Source organism: Colletotrichum gloeosporioides (assembly GCF_011800055.1).
Source record: "Colletotrichum gloeosporioides strain Lc1 chromosome Unknown consensus_85, whole genome shotgun sequence".
Taxonomy (NCBI): domain Eukaryota; kingdom Fungi; phylum Ascomycota; class Sordariomycetes; order Glomerellales; family Glomerellaceae; genus Colletotrichum; species Colletotrichum gloeosporioides.
The window spans coordinates 605,203-632,375 of NW_025544730.1; the positions used below are offsets into that span (position 1 = coordinate 605,203).

The 27,173-nt window shown below is 51.0% G+C and overlaps 6 protein-coding genes across 6 annotated transcripts; 5 read left to right on the plus strand and 1 right to left on the minus strand.

The window, feature by feature from the left end:
• Positions 1–1,226: 1,226 nt before the first annotated feature.
• On the minus strand, positions 1,227–4,791 carry GCG54_00001386 (Calcium-transporting ATPase 3; the record flags this gene model as incomplete). Its single annotated transcript, XM_045401502.1, has 3 exons — positions 1,227–3,627; positions 3,677–4,285; positions 4,388–4,791. 3 exons carry the CDS (start codon positions 4,789–4,791, stop codon positions 1,227–1,229), a joined length of 3,414 nt encoding a protein of 1,137 aa, XP_045258504.1.
• An 8,855-nt stretch (positions 4,792–13,646) lies between these two features.
• GCG54_00001387 (uncharacterized protein) lies at positions 13,647–14,036 on the plus strand (the record flags this gene model as incomplete). Its single annotated transcript, XM_045401503.1, has 1 exon — positions 13,647–14,036. One exon carries the CDS (start codon positions 13,647–13,649, stop codon positions 14,034–14,036), a length of 390 nt encoding a protein of 129 aa, XP_045258505.1.
• Positions 14,037–15,063: 1,027 nt separating this feature from the next.
• Positions 15,064–17,430, plus strand: GCG54_00001388 (uncharacterized protein; the record flags this gene model as incomplete). The annotated part of the gene is made up of 3 exons (XM_045401504.1): positions 15,064–15,374; positions 15,426–15,726; positions 15,775–17,430. 3 exons carry the CDS (start codon positions 15,064–15,066, stop codon positions 17,428–17,430), a joined length of 2,268 nt encoding a protein of 755 aa, XP_045258506.1.
• Positions 17,431–18,074: 644 nt separating this feature from the next.
• On the plus strand, positions 18,075–20,486 carry GCG54_00001389 (uncharacterized protein; the record flags this gene model as incomplete). The annotated part of the gene is made up of 3 exons (XM_045401505.1): positions 18,075–18,373; positions 18,433–18,730; positions 18,789–20,486. 3 exons carry the CDS (start codon positions 18,075–18,077, stop codon positions 20,484–20,486), a joined length of 2,295 nt encoding a protein of 764 aa, XP_045258507.1.
• A 687-nt stretch (positions 20,487–21,173) lies between these two features.
• Positions 21,174–25,486, plus strand: GCG54_00001390 (uncharacterized protein; the record flags this gene model as incomplete). The annotated part of the gene is made up of 4 exons (XM_045401506.1): positions 21,174–21,472; positions 21,542–21,839; positions 21,896–23,056; positions 25,007–25,486. 4 exons carry the CDS (start codon positions 21,174–21,176, stop codon positions 25,484–25,486), a joined length of 2,238 nt encoding a protein of 745 aa, XP_045258508.1.
• Positions 25,487–25,949: 463 nt separating this feature from the next.
• Positions 25,950–27,045, plus strand: GCG54_00001391 (uncharacterized protein; the record flags this gene model as incomplete). The annotated part of the gene is made up of 2 exons (XM_045401507.1): positions 25,950–26,162; positions 26,260–27,045. 2 exons carry the CDS (start codon positions 25,950–25,952, stop codon positions 27,043–27,045), a joined length of 999 nt encoding a protein of 332 aa, XP_045258509.1.
• Between the last annotated feature and the right edge of the window lie 128 nt (positions 27,046–27,173).

Below are 27,173 nucleotides of genomic sequence, written 5' to 3' on the forward strand. Positions count from 1 at the left end.
TAAGCAGCTGAAAAGATTTGGGCTGCCGGTGTCAGGTGATCACTTGTTGTTGGATAATAGCAAGAAAATGAGAAACGATTGCAAAGTTCTGAGGTATGGATCCGACCAATCGCTGCCTAGGTTGTGTTACTTCGTCCACTCAGATGTCGGAGCGTGTGCTGCAGGAGTAGCTGAAGAGGCAGTGCTGGAAGCAGGCAGACTTGCAAGGCAACTACTGCCGTCTTTACGAGCGCATCTACATCGAAAGTCCGTCATCGATATGAATTCAAGGCTCAACGAGATCTTAAACAAACCCGGGAGAAATTGGAATCTTTCATTCCCGACTGATGTAGAGTATTTTCCAAACGGGACAATCCGGCCATATTGTCGACTCTGGACATGGAGCCGCGTTACTCGCTCATCGCCAGAGCTGCCTCGCCCACATGAAACCTTGCCACTCACTTCCTCCGTCTCCAAATGGGGGGATAATAAACTGAAAGCAACGACGAATAGAGTGAGACGATGGTGTCCCTCGTCACTCAATGATGCTCTAGACCAACTACAGTGACGAAGTCTGGAACCACCAGTGAAGCAGCAAGCTCCGCAGACCCGAGAGGGCGCAAACAAAGTGCCTCATTCGTCGTTAGATCTGATTGTTTGTCCCTGAGAGATTGGCACTAGGAACATTACCCTAAACACTTTATATGTCTTAGGTCGAGGAAGGTGCGAAGTCAAGTTTGCACACGGCCCAGATGACAAGGTCACATTAGTTTGCCCAGGTACGAAAGATGATGTATTCGAAGGGACACTGTCTCACTCTCAAGTGCGTGGAATGACGACAGAACAGATGACGATGACAGACATGAGTAATAGCGGGCACACGAATCATAGTGTTGTCACAGAAAGAAAGGCAACAGCATGTAGATGGGCAGAATTTGATTATTAGGTACATCCTATTAAAACGACAAGACAACCGATTCCCTCCTCCACCTCGATGCAAATCTTCAAGTCATGATGCAAGGCCCCTTCAAGGCCCGCTCAACTGCTCCTCATCTCTCAACTCGACATACCCTCCTTCACCTCTGGGTATCAGCCGTTGAATCATGACTCTAGCTTCTAGCTTCTTCTCATGCAACGTATCATCTTCGTGATAGTGGTATCATGTACTCTTGTTCGCACAAACATGTCAATAAAACTTTGACACAAACTCGACAAATGCAGTTTCGGTATCTCAAAATTCAAACAATTCAGACCTTGTCGTCCGCGCTGGTGTTGGGGGAGCCCTCGCCGGTGCGGGTGTCACCCGACAGGTTGGTGTTGGTGCGCATCTGGGAGCGGCTGCGGCGGCCGGTGGACTCGCCGGTGTCCTTGCGGCCGAAGGATGCCCAACTCTTGAAGCTGGACATAGTCATGGTCTTCTTGAAGTCGCGGCCCTCGTCCTCGCCGCCCTGGCTGAAGGCGCCGCGGACAACCTTGTGGTCCTCGAGCAGGTGGAAGGTACGCTTGACGAACTTCCAGGCCTCGACACCGACGACGTAGAGGATGGTGAAGCCGACAGAGATACCCCACTCCCAGGTGATGCCGACGTGCTTGAACAGCTTAGTGTTAAGCTGGGGGATGTAAACAACGGGGAAGACAGAGAGGGCGCCGAGGACAACAGCCCAGAAGAGGAACTTGTTGGCGTAAAGGTCCTTAAAGAGGGGGAACTTGCTGGGATCCTCGGGGTTCAGGCGGAACATGGAACGGCGCAGGTTCTTGAACTCCCAGGCGGAGATGAGAATGATCCAAGTAAGCTCGGCAAAGACAGCAGCACGGGCGCGGAAGACAGGACGACACGCCTCGCTGAACTCCTTGTTGCAAGCAGAACCAAGGTTGCCGTCGTTGGCTCCCCAAACGATGATGACGAAGGTGCACATGGTCAGCGCGCCCATGATGATGCCGTAGACAACCATATCCACAAGGATCTGGTTGGTGAAGACACCGCGCTTCTTGTTTTGAGGGGGCTTGCGCATAACATCAGCGGCAGCTTCCTCACGACCGAGACCGAAGGCAGGGAAGGACGAGGTAACCATGTTGATCCAGAGAATCTCGAGAGGCGAGATGGGGAAGACGGAGAGAGAATCACTGTCCCGGAAGGCGAGACCGCACACCAGGAGAATGACTTCACCAACGTTGGAGCTGAGCAAGTGGAGGATGAACTTCTGGATGTTGTCGAACATGCGACGACCCTGGCGAATGGCAGCGACAATAGAGTTGAACTTGTCGTCAGTGAGCACAATCTTGGAGGCAGACTTGGCGACGTCAGAACCAGAACCCATGGCAATACCGACATCAGCACGAGCAAGGGAGGGGGCATCGTTGACACCATCACCAGTCATGGCCATGAAGGCATTGCGACGACGCAGGGCGTCAATCATGCGGGTCTTGGTTTCGGGAGCGCAACGAGCGATGACGAGAGGCAATTCCTCAAGAGCATCAATCTCAGCGTCGGTCATCTTGTCAAAGTCGGTGGCCTTTTGAACGACAGCCTTGGCGATGCTATCGGGCAGGACGCCCAGGTTCTTGGGGATGATGCCGACTTCCTTCGCAATGGCCTTGGCAGTCTCGGGGTGGTCACCCGTGAGCATGTGAACCTTAATGCCGGCGGTGGAGCATTCGGCGATGGACGCCTTGGTCTCGCGGCGAGGAGGGTCGTAGATACCGGCAAGACCGAGCAAAGTAAGGCCTTGCTCAACCTCTCCGCGGAGCTCTTCTTCCTTTTCGGTAGGGACGGTAGACTGGTTGGTGGTGAACTTGCCATTCCAATCACGGTAGCCAATGGCAAGAACACGCTGGCCCTGAGAAGCAAGGTTGTTCATCTGCTCGAGGACCTCTCCCTTGAGCTCCTCAGTAAGCTCCTGCCGAGCATCGCCGAAGCCAAGATGGGTGCAAAGATCCAGGATACGCTCAACGGCGCCCTTGGTGAAGACCAGGCTGTTGTCGTGGCCCCAGATATCGGCAGTCTCATCGCCCTGGGGAATATCGTAGATAACTGACATGCGCTTGATGGAACTGTCGAAGGGGAACTCAGCCAGCTGATGCCAGCCCTTGCCCTCAAGGAACTTCTTGCCAAGTTTGAATCGGTGGGAAAAGACCTGAAGCGCAATCTCGGTAGGCTCGCCGGTAGTTTGCCACTTGGCCTCCTCCTCATCATATCGGACGGTGGCTAGGTTGCAAAGAGCGGAGGACAGAAGGAAGGCCTTCAGAGGTGGGGTCATCTCGGCGTCGACCTCTGGCTCGGGTGCCTTGGCGGGCTGCTTGTTCTGGAGCTTCTCCTCGGGGACGTCGAACTTGAGAACGGCGGCGGAACGCTCCTGGTCGTAATCACGCTTGGGTGCTTCCTCAACCTTCTCTTCCTCCTTGGACTCGGTGTAGGTGACCTTGCCCTTGGTGGGGTCGGAGGGGTTTTGGGAGTCGCGAACAGTGTAGGTGTGGGACATGGGGAGCCAGGCCTTGCGAACAATCATGGCGCCCTGAGTAAGGGTACCGGTCTTGTCGGAGCAAATGTTGGTGACACCGCCGAGAGCTTCCAAGGCGGACAAGTCTCGGACAACGACGTTCGCCTTGCGCATGACAGTGACGGCAACGACCATGGTGATGGTGAGTACGCTGTCGGATAGTTAGATAGACTTCTTCGACGACTAACAGGAAGACTTACGCAACGAGAGACTCGGGGATAATAGCGATACCAAGAGACACGGCGTAGATGATAACTTCGCCAGTGACGTCGAACTTGTGCGCACCAAAGACGATCATGGCCAAGATGATGGCACAGCCGAAGAGCAGGTAGGCCAGAGCAGCAAGCTTGCGCTGCAGGGGAGTTCCCTCGGTGAGACCCAAGAACTTGCCAACAGCATCGTAGACACGCTTCGTAAGACCGACAACAGGCTGACGCTTGCCGTATTTCTTGTAGTTCATGGAGCGGCCAGGCTTGCGGACCTTCTTCTGGGTAGAGGCGGCGATCTTGCCGACCTCGGTCTGCATTCCAGTAGCGATGACAACGCCGCGACCACGACCCTTTCGAATAATGGTGGTGGCATAGCAGATGTTGAAGCGATCGCCAATGCCGACCTCGCCCTCCTCGGTGGCGGGCTTCTCGGTACCGGGGACCACAATGTTGGCTTCGGTGGTCTTGTCGACGGGAGCGGCTTCACCAGTCAGGGACTGCTCGTCGCAGGACAGGTTCATAGCCTCGAACATGCGCATGTCTGCGGGTACGGTATCACCCATCTTCAGCAGGATGATGTCACCGGGAACGACTTGAGCACTGTATCACGGGTCAGCCGTGCGCCAAGAAGAGGAAGCCAAGATGGCCGAAAGCCAAGAAGACAAAGTGGGGGACTGCGCGCGTGCGCATGCGTGTACGTACTTGGGGATAACCTGCGTCTTGCCGTCGCGCAAAACATTAGCGGAAGGTGCAGAAAGAGAGCGCAGCGCGTCCATTCGCTTTTCAGCGCGGTACTCTTGCCAAAAGCCGATGGTGACGTTGGCGACAATGACGAATGCGAGAACGCCGCCCTCGATGTAGTCGTTGATTGCGAAACTCAGAATCATTGCGAAGATGAGGACCAGCACCATGGCATTGAAAATCTGCTTGCTGAGAATGGTGTACCATGGCACCGACTCGCCGACTTCGAACTCATTCTCGGGGTACTTCTGTTGGGCTTCCTGGACCTGCTGGGACGACAATCCCTTGTCGATGTCGACTCCCAGGGCCTTTGCGGTCTCGTCGACCGACAGGAGGAAGGGGTGCTTCGGGTAGTCACCAGACATGATGTCGAGTCTCTGCTGGCGCCGACGGGAAAGGTGGTTCAATTGGTTTCCATGTACGGGGAAGGTGGGTGGTTGGAACGCTTGGAAAAACGAACGGTGGATGTCGCGATAAAGATTGGCCTCGTGTGGTGGGTGAGGTCAAAAGAAAGATTGGCTTTGAAAACCAAGAAGCTTCTTCGAAGTGGAGAGAAGTGTGTTGACGAGAAGTCTAGACCCGGATGTCGAGAGCAACGGGGAACAAGGCTACCTTTATAGCAGGACAGCGACGCGATGGGTAGACTTGGCTGACGGGGAAGGTTTAGAAACCTTCGGAAGCTTCAGACTTGTGGCTCACAAGGTTTCTAGGATTGGGAAAAAAATCTGGGAGACGCCAAGGCTGGGCAAGATGATAACACGCCCCCCTTCATCCAGCCTCTGGAGGCGTGAGAAGCGTGAGTAGCAAGGCATTCGGTCATTGTGCCGACTGGAAGGCTATGATTGGGCATCAAGACGTTGACCAAGACGGTAGACAAGGGATTTCAACTTGGCAAAAGACCTCTGAGCAAAGAAGTACGCAAGGGTGGTGAGCTTCTTGGCTTTGGAGACGGTTCCAGTGCAAGAATTTGGAGAAGAAAACAGAAGACAGAGACGGACCGGTTGGTGGTGGTTCTCGGGTGACGATGACCTTGGCGGAGCTCTTGGCGGAGGGAAGCGGCGTGGACGGGAGTGGGGCACCGCAGAGGAAGTGGGGACCGGCTCAGGGTGGGTCAGGAAGGCGCGACCTTGACTTGGAGGAAGGTACCTCCTTCTCGTGATGGGTACTTTCTCTGATGGGCGGGAAGGCGCTGCTGCTGTATTATCCGTATCTACCTGCCCCAGGGAAAGAGCGAAGGACGGCAGCCGGGGAGAAGGGAAGGAAGGAGCGGGGAGGAGAGGACGGGCCCGGGGAAGAGAGACCTGCATGGCTACTGAGACGTGCCTCATCAAATGATGGGAGACTCAGAATCTGCCTCTTCCACTCTCATTGCTGCGGTTGAATCCGTTTGCTTTTTCGGTGACACAAACGACGAATGAGGGACCACCGTCCAGGCTGACAGATGTCGCACAACACTGAGTTTGACACCGAAAGTTACCTACGCCATGACCAGCGAAGGGACGAACCACAAGCCAGAACGGCATCTCCAGACGGAGCATCAATCGATCTGGAACCGAACGGAGCCCGGAATCGCAGCTTGCAGAAAACAGAGTGCCGCGCTGCAGGACGTACGACATGACGGCAGCTGCGACAGTCTCTGGTGACGCCATTGGCTCCTTCTCGGCGAATAAGGTTATTTGACGCGAAGAACCAATGGCAAACCGTGACTGCGCCATAGGGAAGGTCCATCACGTGACCTGCTCTGCCTCGATGGCGCACGGACGGTCGGCGATACCGGCGGGGTCTGGGGGCTATCTGTGTTGTGTGATTGGCTGCTGCCTCCACCTGCTGTGATCCCTCTGCTTCTTGGCTCAGGCTTGGGAGCTCCAGCGTGCATTACAGTGGGTGGAGGTACCTTGACAGCCAAGAAGTATAGCCACGGTACTTACGCACCTCAGCGGGCTGGCCGCCTGTGTAGACGTCGCAAGGGGCGATGATTAGCGCCTTGGCTGCTGCGAGAACCCACAGCAACCACTGAGAGCCGCTGGATGAGGTGCTGTGTTTTTTCTGTTTGGCTGTTTGCGTTGCACCTTCTCACTTCTCAGAGTCAGGAAGAATAAAAAAAAAAATGGAACAAGTTCCATGTTGCATGTCGTCGACTTTTCCTCAACAAAAAGCCCCCGAAACACAATCGACCACCTCCTTGCACATCAGATGCCTGGTTTCGGTGGATTGCCCTTGGAGAACTCAATTTGCCTTGTCTGACTCTTACGACAAGGTTTGATATCACGTGTACGCGTCAGCTGACCCAGACGGCGTCCCATTCGGGCCATCTGACAGGCTGACGGAGCGGCGATAGTTTACGGTCGTCCAAGATTGAATTGCAAATTCCGCCCGGCGGAGCGACACCGGACAGCCACCGGCACGCCACTATTCAGTCACTTTTCGCCTGCGCCGTCCGCTGCCAAGACTTCACCTCAACACACCGCGCTGTCATACGCACGACCGCAGCCCGGTCGGGATTCACAAGTTCAACGCGACGAACTCCTGAGGCCTGGGCAGCCGGGCGAAGCAGGGAGCACATGGTGGGCAGAAATTTCACAGCTCCGGGTGACAACTACCGACGGGCACCGCCGTGATTCCGGGGATGGTTCGACGAAAAAGAAACCCCCTTCCGGTTGACGGCGATGGCTATCTCGATTATCGCCGACTTCCTTCGTTACCCGCGGATTCCTGCCATGCCCCGCGCAAGTTACGGAACAAGTGTCGAATTCCTAGAAAATACGACGCACACGACCCCTCGCTCGTCGCTGCGCGTGCGGCCTCGTATGGACATGATGGCCACCCACCGCTGCGACTTTGCCTGCGCCGGCTCTACTTGGCTACTTGGCGTACCCTTGGCAAGTCTTGTCCTACGACTCAACAACGTTGGACTCGCTCCGACGTGGGATGACGGTTGCTGGGCCGCGGGCTAGACATTCCAGACTCTGGGTTTTCGATTTTATCCAGATGCCATGATGCCATGTCGCAGGCGCCGCATACGGGACCCCGACGACACACGGCACCAATTGACCACTAATGACGCCTCAATTCGGGCCAGACACGGGCAAATTTTGAGCTGCTTCTACGAATCGAATCAAGCGACCAACTGCCCCAAGTCACACAGACGTTATTGAGGGGATTCGGAATACGGAGGGGCGCGTCGACGATCCAAGCGCGATTGCTGATCCCAGCTGTCGGTTTCCCTCATTTGAGCCGCCCGACGGTCGCCGGCTCGACGTGCATCGCCAATCACCTTCACCTCCCGCCTACCGCCCGACCACCATCCCGCCCGCCTCGCACAGGACATCGCTCCCGGCGGCTGTTTCTTTGATCTCAAGATTCCTCGCCCTCCATCACCAAGCAACTGGCCCGAATTCCAGTTCTTCGTCGTCCTCGATTTTTGTTCTCCGCATGGTCTGACACAATCACAATCACTGTGGTGGAGTCGCCAAGCGCTTGGCTCTCGCGACCGCGCAAGATGGTGTGGACCAGCCAAGTGACGTAGGAGGTCCAACCTAGCCGCGCTCCCGTCCTGCTCTCTCACTCGTCTCGGGTTTCCTGGTCTCCTTTGGCTCGGACCAAACCGCCAGACAGGTTCGGTCGAACGCTCTTGGCAACGAAACATTTCGCCTCCCGTCGGCTTGGCCCCTCGAACCGTCGATACCCAGGTCGCATCTAGAAACCGTCCCCGTGGTGCTCTTACGAGATGATTCCAGTTCCCTCCAATGCCGTCACTGATTTTGCACCCCGCGCTATCGCCTCCGAACCACTCCCTCGGAGCCGCCGTCTTTCGATATCGTCAGACCATCAACGCATTCTGCGATTCTAGTGGCCTACCCCCGTTTGCGGTAATCTGGAAAATGAGACAAACCACCTGCTGGCCACATGTCGCCGGCCGACCGCCAACAGCCGCCTCGAGACACGGCACATCACCAAAACGTGCCTGCAACGATGATCAGCGCCGGCATCACGACCTAAGCCTTCCACCATCCTCCATTATCCGTCTTGTCCGTCTTGTCCTTCCGAAGCGTTTGCTCCACGGCTTCCCATGAGCTTGAATTACGGCAGTATGCATGCACCCAAGGCTTGGATGATGGCATATGCCCCTTCGCGTGGTTGGGGGCGGCACCTCCAGAGTCCACTCCAGCCTCTACCATTTGTCCGTCGTCGGTTTCAACGCCGTCATCCTACAGAAAAGGAGAGAAAACCCCGCTGGATCTGTGTCGATGCGGTCAAAGAGGGCCCAGGCCGCATTTCTCAAGGGTCCGTTTGCTTGGTTTTTGCTTGTGTCTGCATTCTGCATCGACGCCCTCCTCCACCCGTGAAAGAAAGGCTTGGGCGATTCTTGGCCCTTGGCATATCTGACGTGCTGACCAACGGCTCGACCTCACACTTTTGTCCCACGCCAAGCAAGGTGATCAGCAAAAATGGCTGTCAGCTGAAAGTTTCAAAACCAGCTCGACCGCTTCAGATCGACGTCCTCTGCTTGCCACACCTTATCTTCGGACAAGCCTGGGATGTCTGGGTTGCTTCAGATTCATCGCCTGATGTCTGGTTGATGCTATTGGTGGTCCATCGCAGCCAAGACTTTGGCCGAGATTGGTGATTGAGTAACAGTGATGATGCCCATTGGCCAATGGAACTGACAGTTGCAAACCGTGATACTACATAATGCTGGCTTTTTGTTGACTTTAAATGTTTAAGACTTTTCCGTAAAGCTGTGAGTTGACAATAATAACTGCCAAAGCCTGGGCAGAAGGTTAAGGTAGATAAGCCTCACTTTATGGAGATCTCAGTCGTTTATAACAGAACCCACTGCATGCCATCCAGGTGTTTCTTTGGAAACATACCTATCCAATATACTCGCAAGCCACCATCCTTGAATGGCTTGATTATCGTGCTTCTGACATGTTACTTGTGGCGATGAAAAAAATTGGGAAGCAATAAACCGTGATCAAGTGCCTGCTACAAGACTGCTCTGCGGCAGTTTTCCCATTACCAGATTCCGGACATGTACCGTGATGTCGCCGTTCTGGTACGGGCCGCAACCCCCGCAATATGGCTACGGTAAGTTCACGTGGGTATATTCGTGTGATACTACAAATCTGTCACCTGGTGTATTTCAAGAGGTTGGTTCAGCAACACTTTTTGTTTACGTTGTTGACAAAGATGCGCACGTCGCACTTGACTTCTCGGTGTTGGACCAATATATGAAACCTTCAGCCTGGATCGGCAGCTCAGGGGCAGACACCTTGATACTGGCTCGACTTGGATGACAACGTCAGTCGCTCAGCAAACAGTTGAACAGGCGTTGTAGTTGAGATGATCATTCAACCCGTACCGGGGCATAATGTCTAAGTTGCTAGGGTTCTTATATTGACCTCTTTATTGAACCTACCAGTAAGGAGGGCCTCAGTGTCAGCCATGCCGTGTAAGCCACCCAAACGAACCATTTCGCCCCAACCAGAGAGCTGAACCAAAGAGGCCCCCATAGCAACAGGCATAATATCCTGCCACCTGTACGCTCACTGCTGTACCAAGTTATCATCAAAACTACCTATCACGAAGCCGTGTACCAAGACAAGAGCCCAAAATGCGCGCCGTTACACTCATCGCATATCTCTGCGCCGCGGTAGGGGTCGCCAGTCAGCCGGGTAAACCTCTCCCCTCAAACCATCACCTTGGCTGGACTTGATGAGGAGGTGCTAACGCCGCGAAACCCAGTGAATGGGAATGCCCCGATACCACCGAAACCACCTGCAACTATCGTCCAATTTTGTAGAAACTTGAAGCACGAGAAGATGTCCGTGGATGTGGAGTCGTGTGTATGCAGTACTTCAGCGATAGGGATGGAGCTGTGCGAAGTCAAACCGTGGATCGTCACATACGCGAGGGTTTTGCCTACCACGAGGCGTAGGTGTGTCGATCTTCGTCAGGATGACCGGAATTGCGGCAAATGCAACAACGTGGTATGTGTTCAATCGTCAGCCTTTCTGGCCTCTGCGGGGGGCAATCACGACGGATGTTTGGATGAGATTCAGGAACGCTGTTGTGGCTGACTGCGGATGATGTAGTGTGGGCTACGGGAGTCCTGTTTCGATTTCAAGTGTGTCCCGAAAGTTCTCGAGAAGCCGGCGAACCAGACCGCGCCCGCCAACGGGACGAACGCTGCATAAGAGGCTGAGGTCAACCAGCCCGAGCCCTGCAGTTATTATCCCTGGGATCACAAACAGAAGTGCAGATGCAGACCTGATTTATGCGCCCCTACATCTCCTTCTAGAGTCGTGCGGTAATATCAACGGTGTGCCCACAGGCAGCAAGCTGTGACAACGTTTCAAAAAGGCAGCAACGGGAGAGTCTGTCTGTTTGCAGATTTGTGTGGCCGGCTCTGAAGCGCCTGGATCATTGCGATGTACGGAATGTTGCTCTAGACCAGCCTAACTTACAAGGAGGCACATTGCCTCTTCGGGTTGGTCACGGGCTTACGTGGGTTTGGCAATGTAGCATCAGATGGCATTCTAAGGCGTCTGAAGCAATTGAACAGAGATTGGCATGGCAAGCAGGCAATATACGAGACAGCAATAAGGAGACTATGCGATTACCAGAGTGTGGCACCTAGAGCTTTGTGTTGTGTCTCATGACTTGGAATACACTGGATCTGCCACTACGGTGGTAAATAATGCAAAGTTACGTCGAAAGAATCACCAAGTCCGGGAGAAAGGTCTTCGGTAGCCCTTGAGCGAACTTCAACGACTGCTGCTTACGAGGCTTCCATTTGCTATCTGTGATGCCCATCATCCGAAAAGGGCAGGTGAATCGTGAAGGAAGCCGGAGCTTTCCTACATGATTCAACCATATTCAAGCTGATGGACTTAAGTATCATTCGGAGTTTGAGTGGCTTGCTTCAAACTTTGCTCCGGTCCAATTCAAGACTACCATCATCGCCACCAAGGACCGGCCGAGACGCGGAGACGCGGAGATGCGGCGACTTTTGAGAAATTCAGCGGAGGATCAATGAAGCTTGAAAACAAAGGCTCTGTCCCAACGGGGCGATCCCACAAGAAAACAGTTCAGCTAAAAGAAACAGCCTTTGACGCCAACAACAGCAAAGAAAGCAATCAAAGCAACACCACGCCATTCCCAATCCAGGGATCACGATCTTCACAGTCTCTCGCCGCAGCCTGATCGATCCGGCAAGAGCTTAATTCGCTGGACCGCCGCATCGGAAGCTTTGGCCTGACGTGGTCTGCACCAAGACCCGGACCCTGGGACGGTCCCTTCACAAAGTCAAAGTGGTTCCAGCCGCGCGCTGGGCAAAGTGTGGCCGGGGCGGAGGCGGAGGCGGTGGGAGCAGCTAACGGGAAGTTCTGTCCGTCCCCAAGGCCGCCCGCTTTGTGGACCGGCTAGGCTGTACACTAAGGAAGATAAATAGATTGCGGCAAGGATATTGGATGAGCTTAATCTGATGACATGGAAAGAGCCGGGAGGGGCTGGTTCGTCAAATCATGGAGGCGTACGTGGAAGTGAGAACTTTGCTTGCGGATGAAGCATAATGTGCATAACTGGCAGAAGCTTGAGGGGACGATGGCAGCTGGACACCCCCTTTGGAGAGCTGCAGGTCAATCATCCACGTGAAGGCAATCTGTCTGTCGGCGATGTGTCAAGCAGCCGATTTCACGATGATGGACTTTCAACGGAAGTTGACGGTGGCGGGGGTGAAACCGCCAGCTCACGATCGAGCCTCCGCCGATCATGTTCCCATAGAAAAACAAGCTTAAGGTGAACGAAACCGGGGCAGAAAAAACATACGCCGCATCGTCGATACCCGAAAAAAGCCCAGCTCAACGCCGAAACCTGGGGTTCAATTAGGGTAGTCGGCGATGTGGGCTGCAGGGTGGGATTGAGAGGGGGACCCTCCAGGCGGACCGCGCACCAACACGATGATCGACGGCTTCCCGCGCAGCCTACCATGCCGTCGGGATCGCCGGTATGCCGCAACCTCTCGGGTTCGTTTTCTTCCTTGCCCTACCGGGAAAGTTACGATTGCCGACTGCACGCAAGCTGCGGGTGGGATGCCGGTTCCACCTTGACCCGGATGCAAGCTCTGTAAAAGTCGTTGGCCCTTAACCAAAAGTAAACTTGGTGGCTATGCTTAGAATATCGGGAACATCGCCCACGGGGAGTCTAGCGTGCGTTTCTAGAATTGTCTGCCGCGTATGCCTGTGCGCCCTGAAAGCAAGAGGTAAACATGTGTGTCATGGAATAGGGGGGAGGGGAAAGGGACGGAGGAGTTCCTCATGAGCCCGAAGTTTCCGCCTCGTTTTCTCTGTCCCCCCAACATAGCCGCCCGTGTGTACGTGTCTTATCTGCCAAGTCCAAGCCAAGTTTCGTTTCCCACGCGTCGGCGGGAGTCATGCACGGTTGTCTGCCGGCATAGTGCCTGAGTCGTAGGCTGTCCTCCTCTCCTTTAATGTTTGCCGGCTTGGTGGGTAGTCGTCACCCTACTTACCTCAATCAGGACGACCCCCAAAAAGCTTAACCCCTCCCGCGGACCTCCGCTGGTGGGCGAGAAAGACAGAAGACATGGGAGCCTGCGAAAACGGCCTCATCCGAACTTGTGAATGGCAGACGGGCGGACGTTTGTATGAACGACAAGAAAAGTGTCCGAGCGTGCTGGACAGGAAAGAAGGAGACACACACGGCCGAGTGTCCCGACGACGCCTGACGGGCGAGATTTTGGGCAGAGCGCAAGGCGGACATGGAAACTTTCGTTGTCGCTATCGCAAAATTTTGGTCTGATAGTCGTAGGGCGCGGGGAGCTAGTGGTGCGGTTTGCCGCTGCCGACTGCGAAGGGGACGCGGCCGAGTCTGTCGGCGTCTTGGTTGCTTGGTTGGCTGTGCATGATGGCGGCCAACGATGTTTTGCGAAATCGAAAGACTATTTCGCGGAGGTTGCGATGGTGAGGTCTTGGCGGATGGTCTGGACTTGAGGTCGACTTGAGGTTGAGATCTATTAAAGGGGACGAGAGATTCCTTTTCAACCAGACTCTCTTTCTTCAGATCAGCAGTCTCAAGCTTCTCAGTCTCAAACATCCACATCTTCAACATCCTTCAACTTCCTTGAAGATCTCACGATCTCAATCAACCACCTCACATTCTCACGATCCATCAACCAGAGGTCACCAACCCACCAATCAAAATGTACTCCTTCAAGGCCATATTCCTCACCGCCCTCCTCTCCACTGTCATCGCGACTCCCCTCAAGGAACGCACCGTTGAAGACCTCGATGTTGATGTCGTCCCCGTGATCGAGACCAGGGGCGAGGCAACCTTCGGCGGCAACGTCGGTGGTGGCTTTGGCGGCGGCTTCGGCGGTGGTGCCGGCACTAGCGGTAACATTGCTGGCAGCCGCTCAGGCAATGGCGATTGCGACTACGGTGACAAGAGCCGCCTGGACAGCGAGATCCGCAACAGGCAGCAGTTGAAGGATCGCCTCGACGATGAGATCCGCCGCCGCCAGTCGATCAAGGACAATCTCGACGAGGAGATTCGCAGGAAGCAGAACGGTGGATGCAAGGGTGGATGGTAGAACGTAACCATCATCGACACCAAGTCAGGAGTTTGGATTCAATGGACGGAGTTTAAAGGTGGCGTCAACCGGCACGGGAACAATGGGCAGGATCTTGACTTTATGGGGAAAGTCGCAATACCAGCAGCCTCGACAGGCAAATACCAGTTTTCACTTCTCATGGGGAGGCATTTGGAGAAAAGGGGTTTAAATACTAAGTTTTATAAATCAATACCAATCCTTCATCATATTACTGATAAAATCCCTTTCTAAATGCTACTCTTGTGTGATTTAAGCGCCGTAAGAGAAAACCTAAGAGACTTAAAGAAGCAGGTGAGTGTAAAGAAGTTCAGCTGATTGTACTGAACATCTAGTTTTGTCCCAATCATCACTCGCTATATTTCGAGGAAAGTCGAAGGACCAAGACGTGGTCTTAATCTATTTGGAGACGATCGAACAGCCCTCTTTTACCTGGGGTGCAACTGTTTCTTGTGAGCATTATCCAAATGCAGACAAAGGCGGGAGCATCCTTCCAGTGACCAACTGCTTTGAGCTACAACAAGACTGCCATGACCTCACTGGCAAAAGGTTTGTGTCATTCCGCGGTTGTTTTCTGAGCCAGGCTGCATGACCGACACATTGCGGTTGTATGCATACCTGCATCTGCAGGTGCCCGAACGATGCATTTGTCTACTTCCATCCCGGGATGGGCATCATCACCTCTGGTTGGCACATTTGCAGTGGTTTTGCAAACGAAAAAGATGCAAATTGGAAACATCAAGTGGAACCCCAGAGTACTTTCCCGAAATTGAAGACGCGTCGAGTCGCTTCCCGCTCAAGGTAGCCACGGCCGTGCTTGCCTGCCTTCAAACGCTCTTGCCTTGAGGTGAGTTGGAAGCTAGAGCTTCGATTCGCCCACTTCACCTGGACGAAAGTTTTCTTCCACCCAGCTCATCGCTCACCTTTTCTTTTCCTCATCTTCTACCTCTCGTCTGTCACCTCCCTCTTCCCCTCCATTTCATGAGAGATCGCATCGACTGCGCCGACGATGTCTCCCCCTCAGCACCTGCACAGCTCCTTGTCGCGAGCCGTCCGGGCGTACAAGAGAGAGACCGACTACTTCCTCGAGTGGCTCTGGTGTCAGTGTCGCATCGTTGATCCCGGTCGAACAACCGGGATTTCCTTCACGTCATGCGCAGAGATTCTCAACGCGGTGAAGGCTATCGCCAAGGCCGAAGTTGCTGTCCCTCTTTCGGTCATTGATGCTCTGGAAAACGCCATCGATAAGCGACGCATCGCGCTCGCGATTCACCAGCAAAAGCAAGCTGATGACATTGAGCACGAAGCATTCCTCGAGAAGTGAGTCCACAAAATGCCCTACATATATTTCGCTTTCTGATCCAGACCCAGACTCGAAACCGCTTTAGAAACCTTAACCACTCTGGAGGCTGAAGCCGCCGTGTTTGACGATCCCAGAGTCCAACAAAATGTTCCTTCGTCACTGAACCGATACGCGTCTCTGTCCAACCCTGTGATGGATGCCGAGACGAATGCTCCCATCTCCAATATCTGCGAGAAGATGGCGTCGGCGGCACTCGAAGAGAGTGTTCCCAAAGCAACAGCCCCTGAGTCCCGCAGCGAGTTCCTTGTGGATGACGACTTTCTGCAAAAGTTTCTCGGCGTACGGTTCGAGGACCTCGAGTATCTGAAGGTACGGTTGGTGTTCAACATGGTCTCTTCTGTTACTGACCATTGTAAGGAATACGTTGCTATGAGATGGACACTTGATGAGTACTGGAAAGAAGTAGCTGAGGGAAGGCTTCCCCTCCCTGTGGCCGCTTGGCTCACAAGCGAGGCTATGCGAAAGATCGAGATCACCATCCCTTCAAAGTTGGAGCTGGGAAAGACGGCAGGATTCGTAGTTCGGTTTGGGGTCTCGACAGAGATTTTTGGTCTCGTCCCAGAGGAACAAAAGACCGACAAGCCTTGGTGGAAGGAATGCGCGTTCCTTTTCGAATATGAGAAGGCGCTGAACGCGCTCAGACATTGTAATGAGGCCACCAACGAAGCCGCCGACTCGACTTTCAAGCCTGGCAAGGTACAGGGTGACGCCGACACAGTTTCCAACGTCGTTTCCCAGTTGTTTCAAGATATGCAAAGAGCTAGGGGAAGTAAACGCGCAATCAACGCCGTCGAGGATATCATGTTCTTCGTGGAGCCTCGTAACGGATCGTGCGAACCATTCTACCAAGCCGCCTCTGAGTTCACCAAAGGAGAAGCAACTACGGCACCCGGCACACTCGTCCTGGGATTAGATCTTTTCTTGTCCGCATCCGGAGCTTTCTTCTGGCCAAACGGAACGGAGCGCAACAAGGATAACTGTCGTCTGCGGGCCCTGCGCTTGGCCATAGATATGAAGGCAAGCGCCAAGAAGGTCGCTGACATCTTCCAGAAGTTGCCGATCTGTCTCAGTGGGGAGAGGCAGTGGTTTGAGATGGTCTCTTACTTCACGAACGGGATCGACACCTACATTCGCGAGCGAGTCTTTGACGACTACCACTCAGCTCCGTGGACGGCTGGATGCCATATGACAGAGATGCTCTACCAGGCTCAGTATCTGGGAAACCTCCTTCTTCAGCATCAGACAGTCATTCCAAGCACGCTTCACCTCTACAACGCCCTTCGCCAGTCCCCAGTCAACTTTCCTCGCATTCGCATCATGGATGAGCTCTGCGAGATGTTCCTTGACAGCGTCTTCCTCGGAAAGTTGCCTACGAACAACTTTCTCACATGGTATCGTTACTGCATCTACAACGCCAAGCGCGCCAAAACCAGCAACTGGCCGCACTACGGAAACTCTGGTCTCAGCATTGACCATAGCAAGAAGCCCCGCACACTTTGGGTCAACTCGGGCTTCAAATGGCAGCATGGCAACAACCACACTCCCCACGTCGAGTTCATTGGACCGTTGTACGGCGTCCCGCCCCCTTCCAACGTACCCACTCCCGCAGCATTGATGACAGAGCTAAGCGACATGTACTATGAAATCGACGACATCGAGCACATTCAGCTTGCCAAGGAGGCTGTCCTGAAGGATTTCGAGGGTCCACGGGCTGTTATGGCAGTCGACTACTTCTCCCTGTTCAGGTTCTGTGCAGACATCATGTCGACCTTTGCCGAGTCCGCCAAGCGCGAAATGTTCGTGCTCCTGCCAGAGCTTGCGGAGATGAACTGGGAGAGTGACCTTGAGCTCGCTCGCCATTTTGTCGACGCTGCGATTGGCAGCCTCGTCAGAATGACTGATCAGAAAGAGCTGAACAGTGTGCACCGGACGCCCAGAGCGGTTCATGAGGTAGCAGCGTTCAGCAAGATCGACAAGGAGATGTCTTTGGACAGCATGAAGTGGAAGTTGTGATGCAGCTGGCGCGGATTTTGAGATGGAATGATGTGGTGTCGACGGATTGAGGTCAATGACGGATATTTGGACGACATGATCAGGTAGCATCGCAGCATGCTGCATCGTAGTCTTCAAGGAAACAGATGTCAGGATTTCAAAAGCCCGAGGGCCGCTTTGCTTCTTGATTCCGAGTAATAGGCTCCTGTTCAGGTCAATGCATGTGCTGGCCAGCACACAAATGCTTTAATCAGATGAATGATGATTTTGAATTTTAGTCTTTGGTTAAGGTGAGATTTTGTGTGGATACCTACCTAGCTGGGTGTCGTTCCCCTTGAAGGCCACCTGCAGTCCTTGGTTGACTGTGAAGTTCTTCGAAGCGAAATCGTAATTTGAAGTCTCTTTCGGGAAACAACAACTTCCTGCCTACTTCCTTCTTTCCCTGTCTCTCCGTCCCTGCGCAACACTGGGCTCAAATCTTCACCTCCCTCAAAATTCTCACCAACCCCTCTGGAACAACAAAATTCCAATTTCACTACAGACAAGTTTCCAGTCCACGGTCTTTAATCCAGTCTTGGAATACGCCTCCCAACTCAGCAATCGTCTTGCCTTGCTTCATCGACTGAGCCTTCAGACCTACAATACACTCGCCTTCGACGGTCAAGATGCCATCTGAGGACGATGGCGTTGTGGCTAAGGCCTACGGAGAATACAAGCTCGCTACGAGATACGTTCTGCACTGGCTCCAGTGCCAGCATCAGCTCTTGCTTCCCAAGAGCACCGCTTCACTGACTTCCACAAAGGCTTTCCTGGATGCGGCCAGGGTATTGCAGAAGAAAGAAATTGGTGTCCCTACCTCGATTATCTCCTCATTGCGCGAGGCCATCACCAAGCGCCGAAAAGTCGCCATCGTCTACCGAGCACTTGGCGCAGGCCACTATGAACATGATATCTTTGTCAAAAGGTCTGCTGCTTGCTCAATCTTGTCTTCCTTTCATTAGATGGTTTCTGACTTCACAGTAGACTTGAAGAACTTCTTTCACTTCTGATGCCCCTAGAAGCTGCTTCCGCGACTTCTTATTTTGAGCCTTTCCCGCAGCACACCTTTGTGGCAAAGAATCCATTCTCCCTGCTTGAGCTTTTGGCCGATGAATCAGACAATGAATCCCATCTTTCAACGGACCATGCGCCGCCAGAGACAAACCACGCCTTGCCCCAGCAAAGAGCACCTCAGATCGCTCCCAACGACGACAAGACGCCAGAAATTTCGCTCCAAGACGACCAGCTGGAAGTGCTTGCCAAGATCATTTTATTCATATATGTACACAATCCTTCTTCTCATTCTTCTCCGTTCTTCCTACTGACGCATACATCCGCAGGAATATGATGCTTTGCAAGCTCAATTACGACAATATGCGACCGATGCCGCCAGAGGTACCCTACCTCTGCCTGTGTTCGCGACATTGACCAGCTTTGCCTTGAAATACCTCATGAGATGCGTCGCGCCGATCATCGCCCGGGACAGCCACCAGTTCTCTGACTTCTGGGGACATGCTTACCAACTCCACGCCCTCTTCCCGAGCTTCGCCGCCAGCCTCGCTGGCCGAGATGGAAATGTTTCGGGACCGGTCCGATTCGCCACCCTTGGTCAAATGATTCACAATTTCGACGTCTATCAAGAGACCAAAGCCGTGGAACATGACCATGGTATCTACCGTACCACTGATACGGTGCAGCTTCTCCCGTATCGGACCCCTGACGCCAGGATCTCGGTTGGTGCGTGTGGAGATGGCAAGAGGAAAGAACTTGAAGAAGACTCTGTCGTTGTAATCATGTCGACCATTGACAACATCATTGCCGAAAGATCTGCGATGCCCAAGCCAAGAGACACCGAGCCCGGCGCCTTGTACCGCCTCGACACGAGCACTCCGCTTCATCTGGCGGTCGAGGATTTCCTTCTCGGCCTGCATGCTCAAGATGCACCTCTCCAATCCGGCGTGGTTTTTGGGGTCGACATTCTTCTGTCCACGCACGAAGGATTCCTCTGGGCCGACGACAAGCTCAATATTCAAAGCTGTCACCAAATGGCCACCCAGCTATCAAAGGAAATGCAGAACAGCATCGTTCCCGTCATCAGCGCCGTCAAGCTTGTATGCGAGAAGGACCACACCGGTGGCTTTGGGCTGATTCTGCAAGCTCTGCAACATTTGCATCAAGACCTGGGCGCTTACCAACGCCAAATCCACTCGGATATGTATCACGAGGCGCCTTGGACCGCTGGACACCACATGGCCGAGATGCTGGCACGCGCTCATATGGCCGGCAATATCGTCACCTGCGGATGGAGCATCGTCCCCTCGGTATTGCACATGTACAATGCCCTTCGCAGATCCGATTTCAACATCCCCGAGATCCCAATTATGGAGCAGATGTGCGAAGTTTTCCGAGAATCCATGTTTCTCGGCACCATTCCGGACCGCAATTTCCATTCTCACTACTGCCAGGCTACCTTTGAGACTAAGATCTCTAACGGGAGTCTGCAGATCCGGAAAGGAGGCAAAGATAGCTTTCGAACCAAGTTTTTCCATTCGGCGACCTTGGATTTTCACATTCACAAGCATTCCATGTCCCCGCGCGTGCTTTGCAAGATCTTCGACCTGCCATTCAGCACCAATCCAAACTACGCGCTAAAGGAGAAGATGCGGTCTGCAAAGGAAGAAAACATCCGGAGCATCATTGCGAAGGCTAAAAACGCGCTTTTCTCGGAGTTCGACGGCCCTATCCCTGTTGCACGGATCAACCAATTTGCCATCTTCACGCTCTGCGCCGGGGTTCTCAATAATCTGAGTGGATTCAATGGCCCAAACACAAACCGCCGAGTCAAGAATGCGCTTGACCCATTGCACAGAGGGGTGCAATTGGTCGAATTGGTGCTCGAAACCATTGTTAAGGCCCCCGGAAAGCTCAAACGAGGCCATAGCCTGCGTGGTATCGAGCTTCTGCAAGCCGCCGCCGAGGCATTCAATTCAGTCGACAAGAGTACAAGCCTGAAGCAGCAGTATCTTTGGAATATCTGATCATGGGATGCTTCGCGTATAATGAGGACCCTTGGATGAGTGTTCCCAGAGATAGACAGGTGAGCACATGCATGCACCTTGAAGTTTTGGGAGAAGAGCAGGTCAGGAGAGAAGGGCCCTGTGTGGTAGATTAAGAAAACAAGTTTTTATCAATACAATAGAATTGAATATCATGAGTACTGTTGAAAGAGCTCTCCTCCACTTAAGACAAACGTCCACGCGTATTGCCAGCATTGTCATTGTAGCAAACACGCATGGTATTGTTTCACTGAGTCCGACGTGGAGAAAGACGTAGTAAGGGATTGTGAAAGCCTGCTGCCTAACAAGAAGCCTGTTTGGCACCTTCTGTCTCATTCTCTCCAAGCCGAGAATTTAATCTTGCCGGACTGCGGTTCAGATCTTGGATCCCATTTGGGAAGCCACCACCCACTCTTTTCTCTTTCTTTTCGACCTCAACCGCCTTTGTGCACCAAATTTTCACCTTCGTCAAACTCGCTTCCAAGTCCAAGGGTACTCGACTTTTCTCCACATAAACCGCTTCTTTCCAAACAACCACAGCGACTTCGCCTGGTGATGCGCCATCATCACCGCCATCGCTTTTGCATTCCATCATTTTCTTATCGCTTGGATACGGTTCCCGTCCATCCCCTTTCCCCATCGCCAGTTCGCCACTAGAAAGCGTTCGCGATGGCTTGCGACGAGGATGACTCCTTCGCGGAGATCTACCGATCGTACAAGGTCTCTACCGACTACTTCTTGCAATGGCTCTGGTCCCAGCATCAAAGTATTCAACCGAAGCCAGCCAGCGTTCCAAGGACCACAAAAGGCATCCTAACGGCTGCGAAGGCTCTGTCGCAGGCTTTCAAGAAGACTAAGCACAGTGTCCCAGCATCTATCATCAGTTCGCTTCGCAACGCGATTTCAAAGCGTCGGGAAGCTGTTGCCGTTTACGAGGAGCTGGGTGCCGATGATATCAATCACGGAGTGTTCATCCAAAGGCCAGATTCTCTCGTTTCACAGTTTACTTAACTTCATCACGCTGACTGTAGCAATAGGCTTGAGCAGACCTTGTCAATCCTAACTCCTTTCATGGCCAGATCCCTTGCCCCGGCTGCTGTGGCGACCAACGCCGATAAAGCCTCCACTGCCAACGCGTTTGCTTCCCTTGCCACCCTCGCCGGTGAACTTGATAGAGGCCTCGATCACCCTTACAGAGTTCCAGCATCTACCTCCCTGCCACCTCAGAATGATCTAGGCCCCAGTTGTGGTCCAACGTCCGACACAGCGCCGTTCGAGGTTCTGCTTGAGGACGATGAACTAAGTGATTTTATGGAAATAATTGCCTTGCTTGATGTGAGTCACCACTCCTGACTCCGGTTTCGACCGGACTTTACTAATTTCGCCGGCAGTATTTAGAAGGTGTCAAATCTGATATGAAGCAGTACTGGGCCGATGCTGCCAAGGGAATACTGCCGCTTCCACTGGCGTCCTGGCTCACAAACCTGACCTTTCGGCAACTTCAGGTATTATTCAAGAGATTCCATGGCACGAGCCGTGACCTCGAGAACCACTGCAGACGCGCACACAAATTCTTTACCGACCACCCGAACCTGGAAGCACGTTTTAAAATACGTGGCATGTCCGGCGCCGTCCGATTTTGCATCATTTCGCAAGCCGTCAACAACCACCCTCGCAAGGCAGAGTTCTACGAACAGTTCTCCAAAGAGAGGAATGGACAGATGTGCATGTTGCATGAGCTCATGCCACAGGACCCTACGCTTCTCATTCCGCCGCGAAAACCGCCAGTCGAGATGCCAGAGCCTGATGGGGACATTGAAGCACCGGAACACTGGGCAGTGATTGAGATCTTCAAGCACATCAAGAGAGACATGAAAGAAGGGCGGGGGATCGCAGACTTAGAGATTTGGGACGAGGCCATGGAATGTCCTTCCGAGCGCATTCTACCCTTGGCTCTGGCAGATATCCGCGACCCCCAAGTGCCCGCATCTCTGGAACTGGTCCTCTGCATGGACATTTTTCTCACCAGCTACGAGACGTTTCTCTGGGCGGATGGCAAGCACAACAAACAGAACTGTCGTCTACAGGCGCTTCGTTTGGCAAAAGACATGCAGAAGAGCATTGTTTCGGCCATTGGTAGCTTGAAAAAGCTGACTCGAGATATGAGCTACTTCAAACCGTGGATTGGATTCCAGCAAGAACTCTACGACGTGCTCGATACATATCTCCGCGAGAAGGCGTTCGACTTCTACCATCAGGCCCCTTGGACTGCAGGAGGTCACATATCAGAGATGCTCTACAAAGCTGGAAGCACGGGCGAGGGGCTTTGCTTCATAACGCCATTTGTTCCCTCTACTCTCCATATGTACAATGCTCTGGCCCATTCAGCGTTCGGTATGAAGAAGATTCCGTTGATGGAAGATCTCTGCGATCTTCTCGTGGACCCGGTCTTTCTCGGTAGCCGGCCCACGAAGAACTACCTTTCTCACTACCGGAGAGCTGTGTGGGGTGCAAAGAGGAACAAGAAGGGGGTCCCAGATGATATCGACGATGTGGGATCCCAGTTTCATTGCGAATTGTTGCGAAGACATGCGTGGCAGGGGTCTTCGCAGGGGTATATATAACCCCTGCCCTCACAATCCCTACTACCCTCCTTTTTCTATAGATATCTATACGTTTTTCACTACGCTTACTATACCTATTACTATATATTACTCGTAATAGTTATAAGTCTAGTTCTTTAATAATACTTTTATAATCCCTTTTACTATATAAGTAATATATATAATAATAACTTTAAATACCTTACTAGTAACTATAATACTTATATTACTATAAGATTAGCTTATATAGGCCTTATAGCTATAATAGTATACTTAGTATTATAAAGTTTAGGAATATATTAATCCTATATTAAGTACTCCTAATATACCTCCTTAAATATATTAATAGCCTCTAATATTTAATAAAGTTATATAGATATATTAAATAAGTTTTTAGCTATAATATAAAGTTAATTATAATATATAAGTATTTTAGTATTAAATATAATATATTAAGACTACTACTCCTAATATATTTAATAACTTAGAACTAATACCTCTATTTCCTATTATTATTACTAATATATATAAAGAATATTCTAGTTAGATTTATAATTATAAGATTATTACTACTAAGTATACTAAAGTCTCTAAAGGCTTCTAATATATATAGTAATAGATCTAATATACTATTAACCTTATAATCCTCTCTATTATATAACTTAAACTTATAAATACTTTAAATAAGTTATCTAAGATAACTTAAGTTCTTATATAAGCCCTCTAAATTTAATTTTACTTTATAAACCTTATAGTCTATAACTTTATTTAAGAAGATTACTTATATATACTATATAATATAAATAGTAATATTAATCCTTCTTAGTAATATAAAAGCTAATATTATATATTTCTAGTAGTAAAAGTTTATAATATTCCTAATATTTAAAGTATATTTAGTATATAAGCCTTCTTAAATATAGTTAGTATATATCTAGCTCTAATTTAAGTAAAATATACTTAATTTAAGCTTTTAATTATATAAAAAGGTAATTAGTTAATTAGATTACTTAAAGAGTATAAATAACTCTTTATAATAATTATCTAAAATATTTAGAATATTAACTTAGATTATATTTTAAATAAGGTATATATTATACTTAGTAGATATCTAGAACTTTAATTAACTATATAAACTACTAAAGCTACTTCTAAACCTCTTTCTTAACTAGCTTTAGTTAATAATAATAATAACTACTACTTTTACCTTTATAGGTATTAGTATAAGTAATACTTTATTAAGTATTATTAACTTAAAAAGGTACTCTATAGTAAGTATTTTAATTAACTAAATATCTAAGTATCCTCTAATAATATAGAGGATATTAAGATCTACCTTTAGCTTTAAGAGTAGAAAGATTTTATAGAGGATCTTTATTAATATAAGTAGTTTAATAATACTACTACTAATATACTAATTAATATTATTACCTAAGATTTTAACTTTAATATATTTTAAAGCTCTCTAGTATTAAATATAGTTTATTACTTATATTAAGTATATTCTATAGAACTAAAAGATAGGTATAATAAACTACCTATATTAAATATAGTTTATAAGTAGTTAGGATAGCTCTTCTATATTAAGTATAATCTATAGGGGGGTAGGAATAGCTTTATTTCTACTTTATTTTCTATATATATACTTTATAAGGCTTTTTAGAAGTAATATATATTACTCCTAGGGGGGTATATTATAAAGATATACGTAGTAGGGGTCTTCGTAGGGGTATATATAACCCCTACCCTCGTAATCCCTACTACCCTCCTTTTTCTATAGACATCTACACGTTTTTCACTACGCTCACTATGCCCATTGCCATACGTCACTCGCAACACAAATTATGGCGGAAACAACGAATGGAACGTCCGGAGAGCGTCTTCCGACACCAATTTAAGAACGACTACAGATTCCACCCTGAATACATGGCCATTGTCTTCGGAGAGCGCCCTGAGCTAGCAAGGACTTCAGCGGTGCGGTCAAAGATGAGAAACATGTCAGTCAAGACGGATGTGTCAAGCATCATCGAAAAGTCCAAGGAACTTGTGCTGCCAGAATTCCGAGGTCGTCTGCCGATTGCAAGGCTCGATATGTTCAGAATCTTTACTGTCTGTGTCGAGATACTTGAGAAGCTCAGTATGATTGTACAGGAACATGAATACGAAGGCGGTATTGAGCATCACATGACCTTCGACAACCATATCATCAAGGGGCATAACATGATTGATATCTTGCTCGGTTTCATTGTCCAATTTTCAGGCGATCAATACAAGGAGGAAACGCTTCGGGGTCTTTATCTTCCCAGAACGGCAGCTTTGGCGTTCTTCCTGGAGGTGGATGAAGACGCGAAGCTGGAGGAATATTTGTGGAACATCTGAGTTTCTCTCAAGGGCCTTTCGGAGTCCAGACTTTGACTGGATCGACAATTTCGACGTTGCCTTGGGGGCGGAATCATTCTGCTGGAACTTGGAACCTGGGCGGGCTCCTGCCTTTCGCGGGAAAATTCCAACACGAATCTTTAGGGTTGCAGTCGATTGCCTTGTTTGGAGAATCAACGCAACCGGTTTTCAAAATTGAGAAAGTTTTGCCTCACCTCAACGACTGGGACACAACGCAAAGTTAGATAAGGTAAATTTATGAATAGAAAGTCCCTCGATAATAAGCCTTTCATGGTCGTATGTGTCCTCACAGTCTTCACCCTGGGAGCTGGAGTCACCTGTACGGTCGACAAATCTCCGATCTCCACAGTATGATTCAAAGGCCTACTTTCGAATTGTTGCAAAGCTCCATCTCAATTTTTATCCGCGAATCTCGTTTTTTAATCGTGAATAGCAACACAAAATGCATGCCAGCTGCAGCTTTCTCCCCGCCGAAGACTCCTCGGAGCGAGTTGCCCTGATTCATGGCATATTTAAATCCATTAAGTCAATCACTCGCTTCGAAGATAGGACTGCCGCCCTAGTGCAAGCACAGTGCTGGAGTGTACTCGAACTATCGACCGACGGAGGCTTGAGAAAATTGCAAAGGACCTGCGGGATCCAGAGGCGTTTTTGGGTGTGCTCCTGCACCTCCCAGAGAACGCCTGCCGAGCGGCAAGGCTTGCTCTAATCTGTATGTCTTTCCTGGTTCTCAGTCAGTCATTTACTAACAGCGCATAGTCATTGACCAAAGTACGACACAGCCTGCAGACAGCAGGCAAGCCATCACCGCCTTCGATCAGGTACGCATCCGCGACGGCCCCTCCTGTGTGGTGACAAAGACGCCCGGCGCCTCGCCCTGCTATATTGTCCCGCCCGATGCCTTGAGTTCCAATCCAATGCTACCCAGAGCCTTAGGAAAGCTCTACCATGTATGGGATTGGAAGAGGCTGTACCGCACCAGGGACAAAATTCAGAACACTCTCATTAGGCCAAGTAACATACTTTGTCTAAGCAAAGAGCTCAATTCGTTGTGGGACCAAGGTCTCTTTGCGCTAGAGCCACTGGACGACATCATTGACTTCGTCGTATATGAGATGACCGAGGACGGTGGGGAGACATCGCCAAGTACCGTATACGGGGCCAGATACCGCTTCCACTGGCTCCCACGTACCAGTCTTTTGGGGCCAGAGAGCAAGGTTGACCTTGCGTTGCATCCCGACGAAATTTTGGCCAAGCCTTCTACAAACGACACGACTCCCCGTCGCGTTCTAAGTCAAGTTTTCAAGAGGTTTTTGTCATTCCCAGACAGTCGTCAGGGCGCGGAGATCGAAAATGGGCGGATCGTCGACATCTTCGCTGACAACAGAGCTCTTCTCCCCGACAGAGACCTCATGCGAATGCGATTCGACGTCCTTAGGGTACACGCTCTGAACGGCGGTCGAGGGCCAGAGGTATACCACAACTTGGTTGATCCTGACGCCAAAGGAGAGGATAAGCTTCTGCCGTGGGGAAGGTGAGCTGGTATGCCGAGATGAAGAAAGCCGGGGAGTGCAAGAAAGTTTGAACGACGCAGACGTTAATTTCACACAGAAAGCATTGGAAATTAAGCATATTGTCTCTCAGCATAGCGTCTCTGCTACTTCAT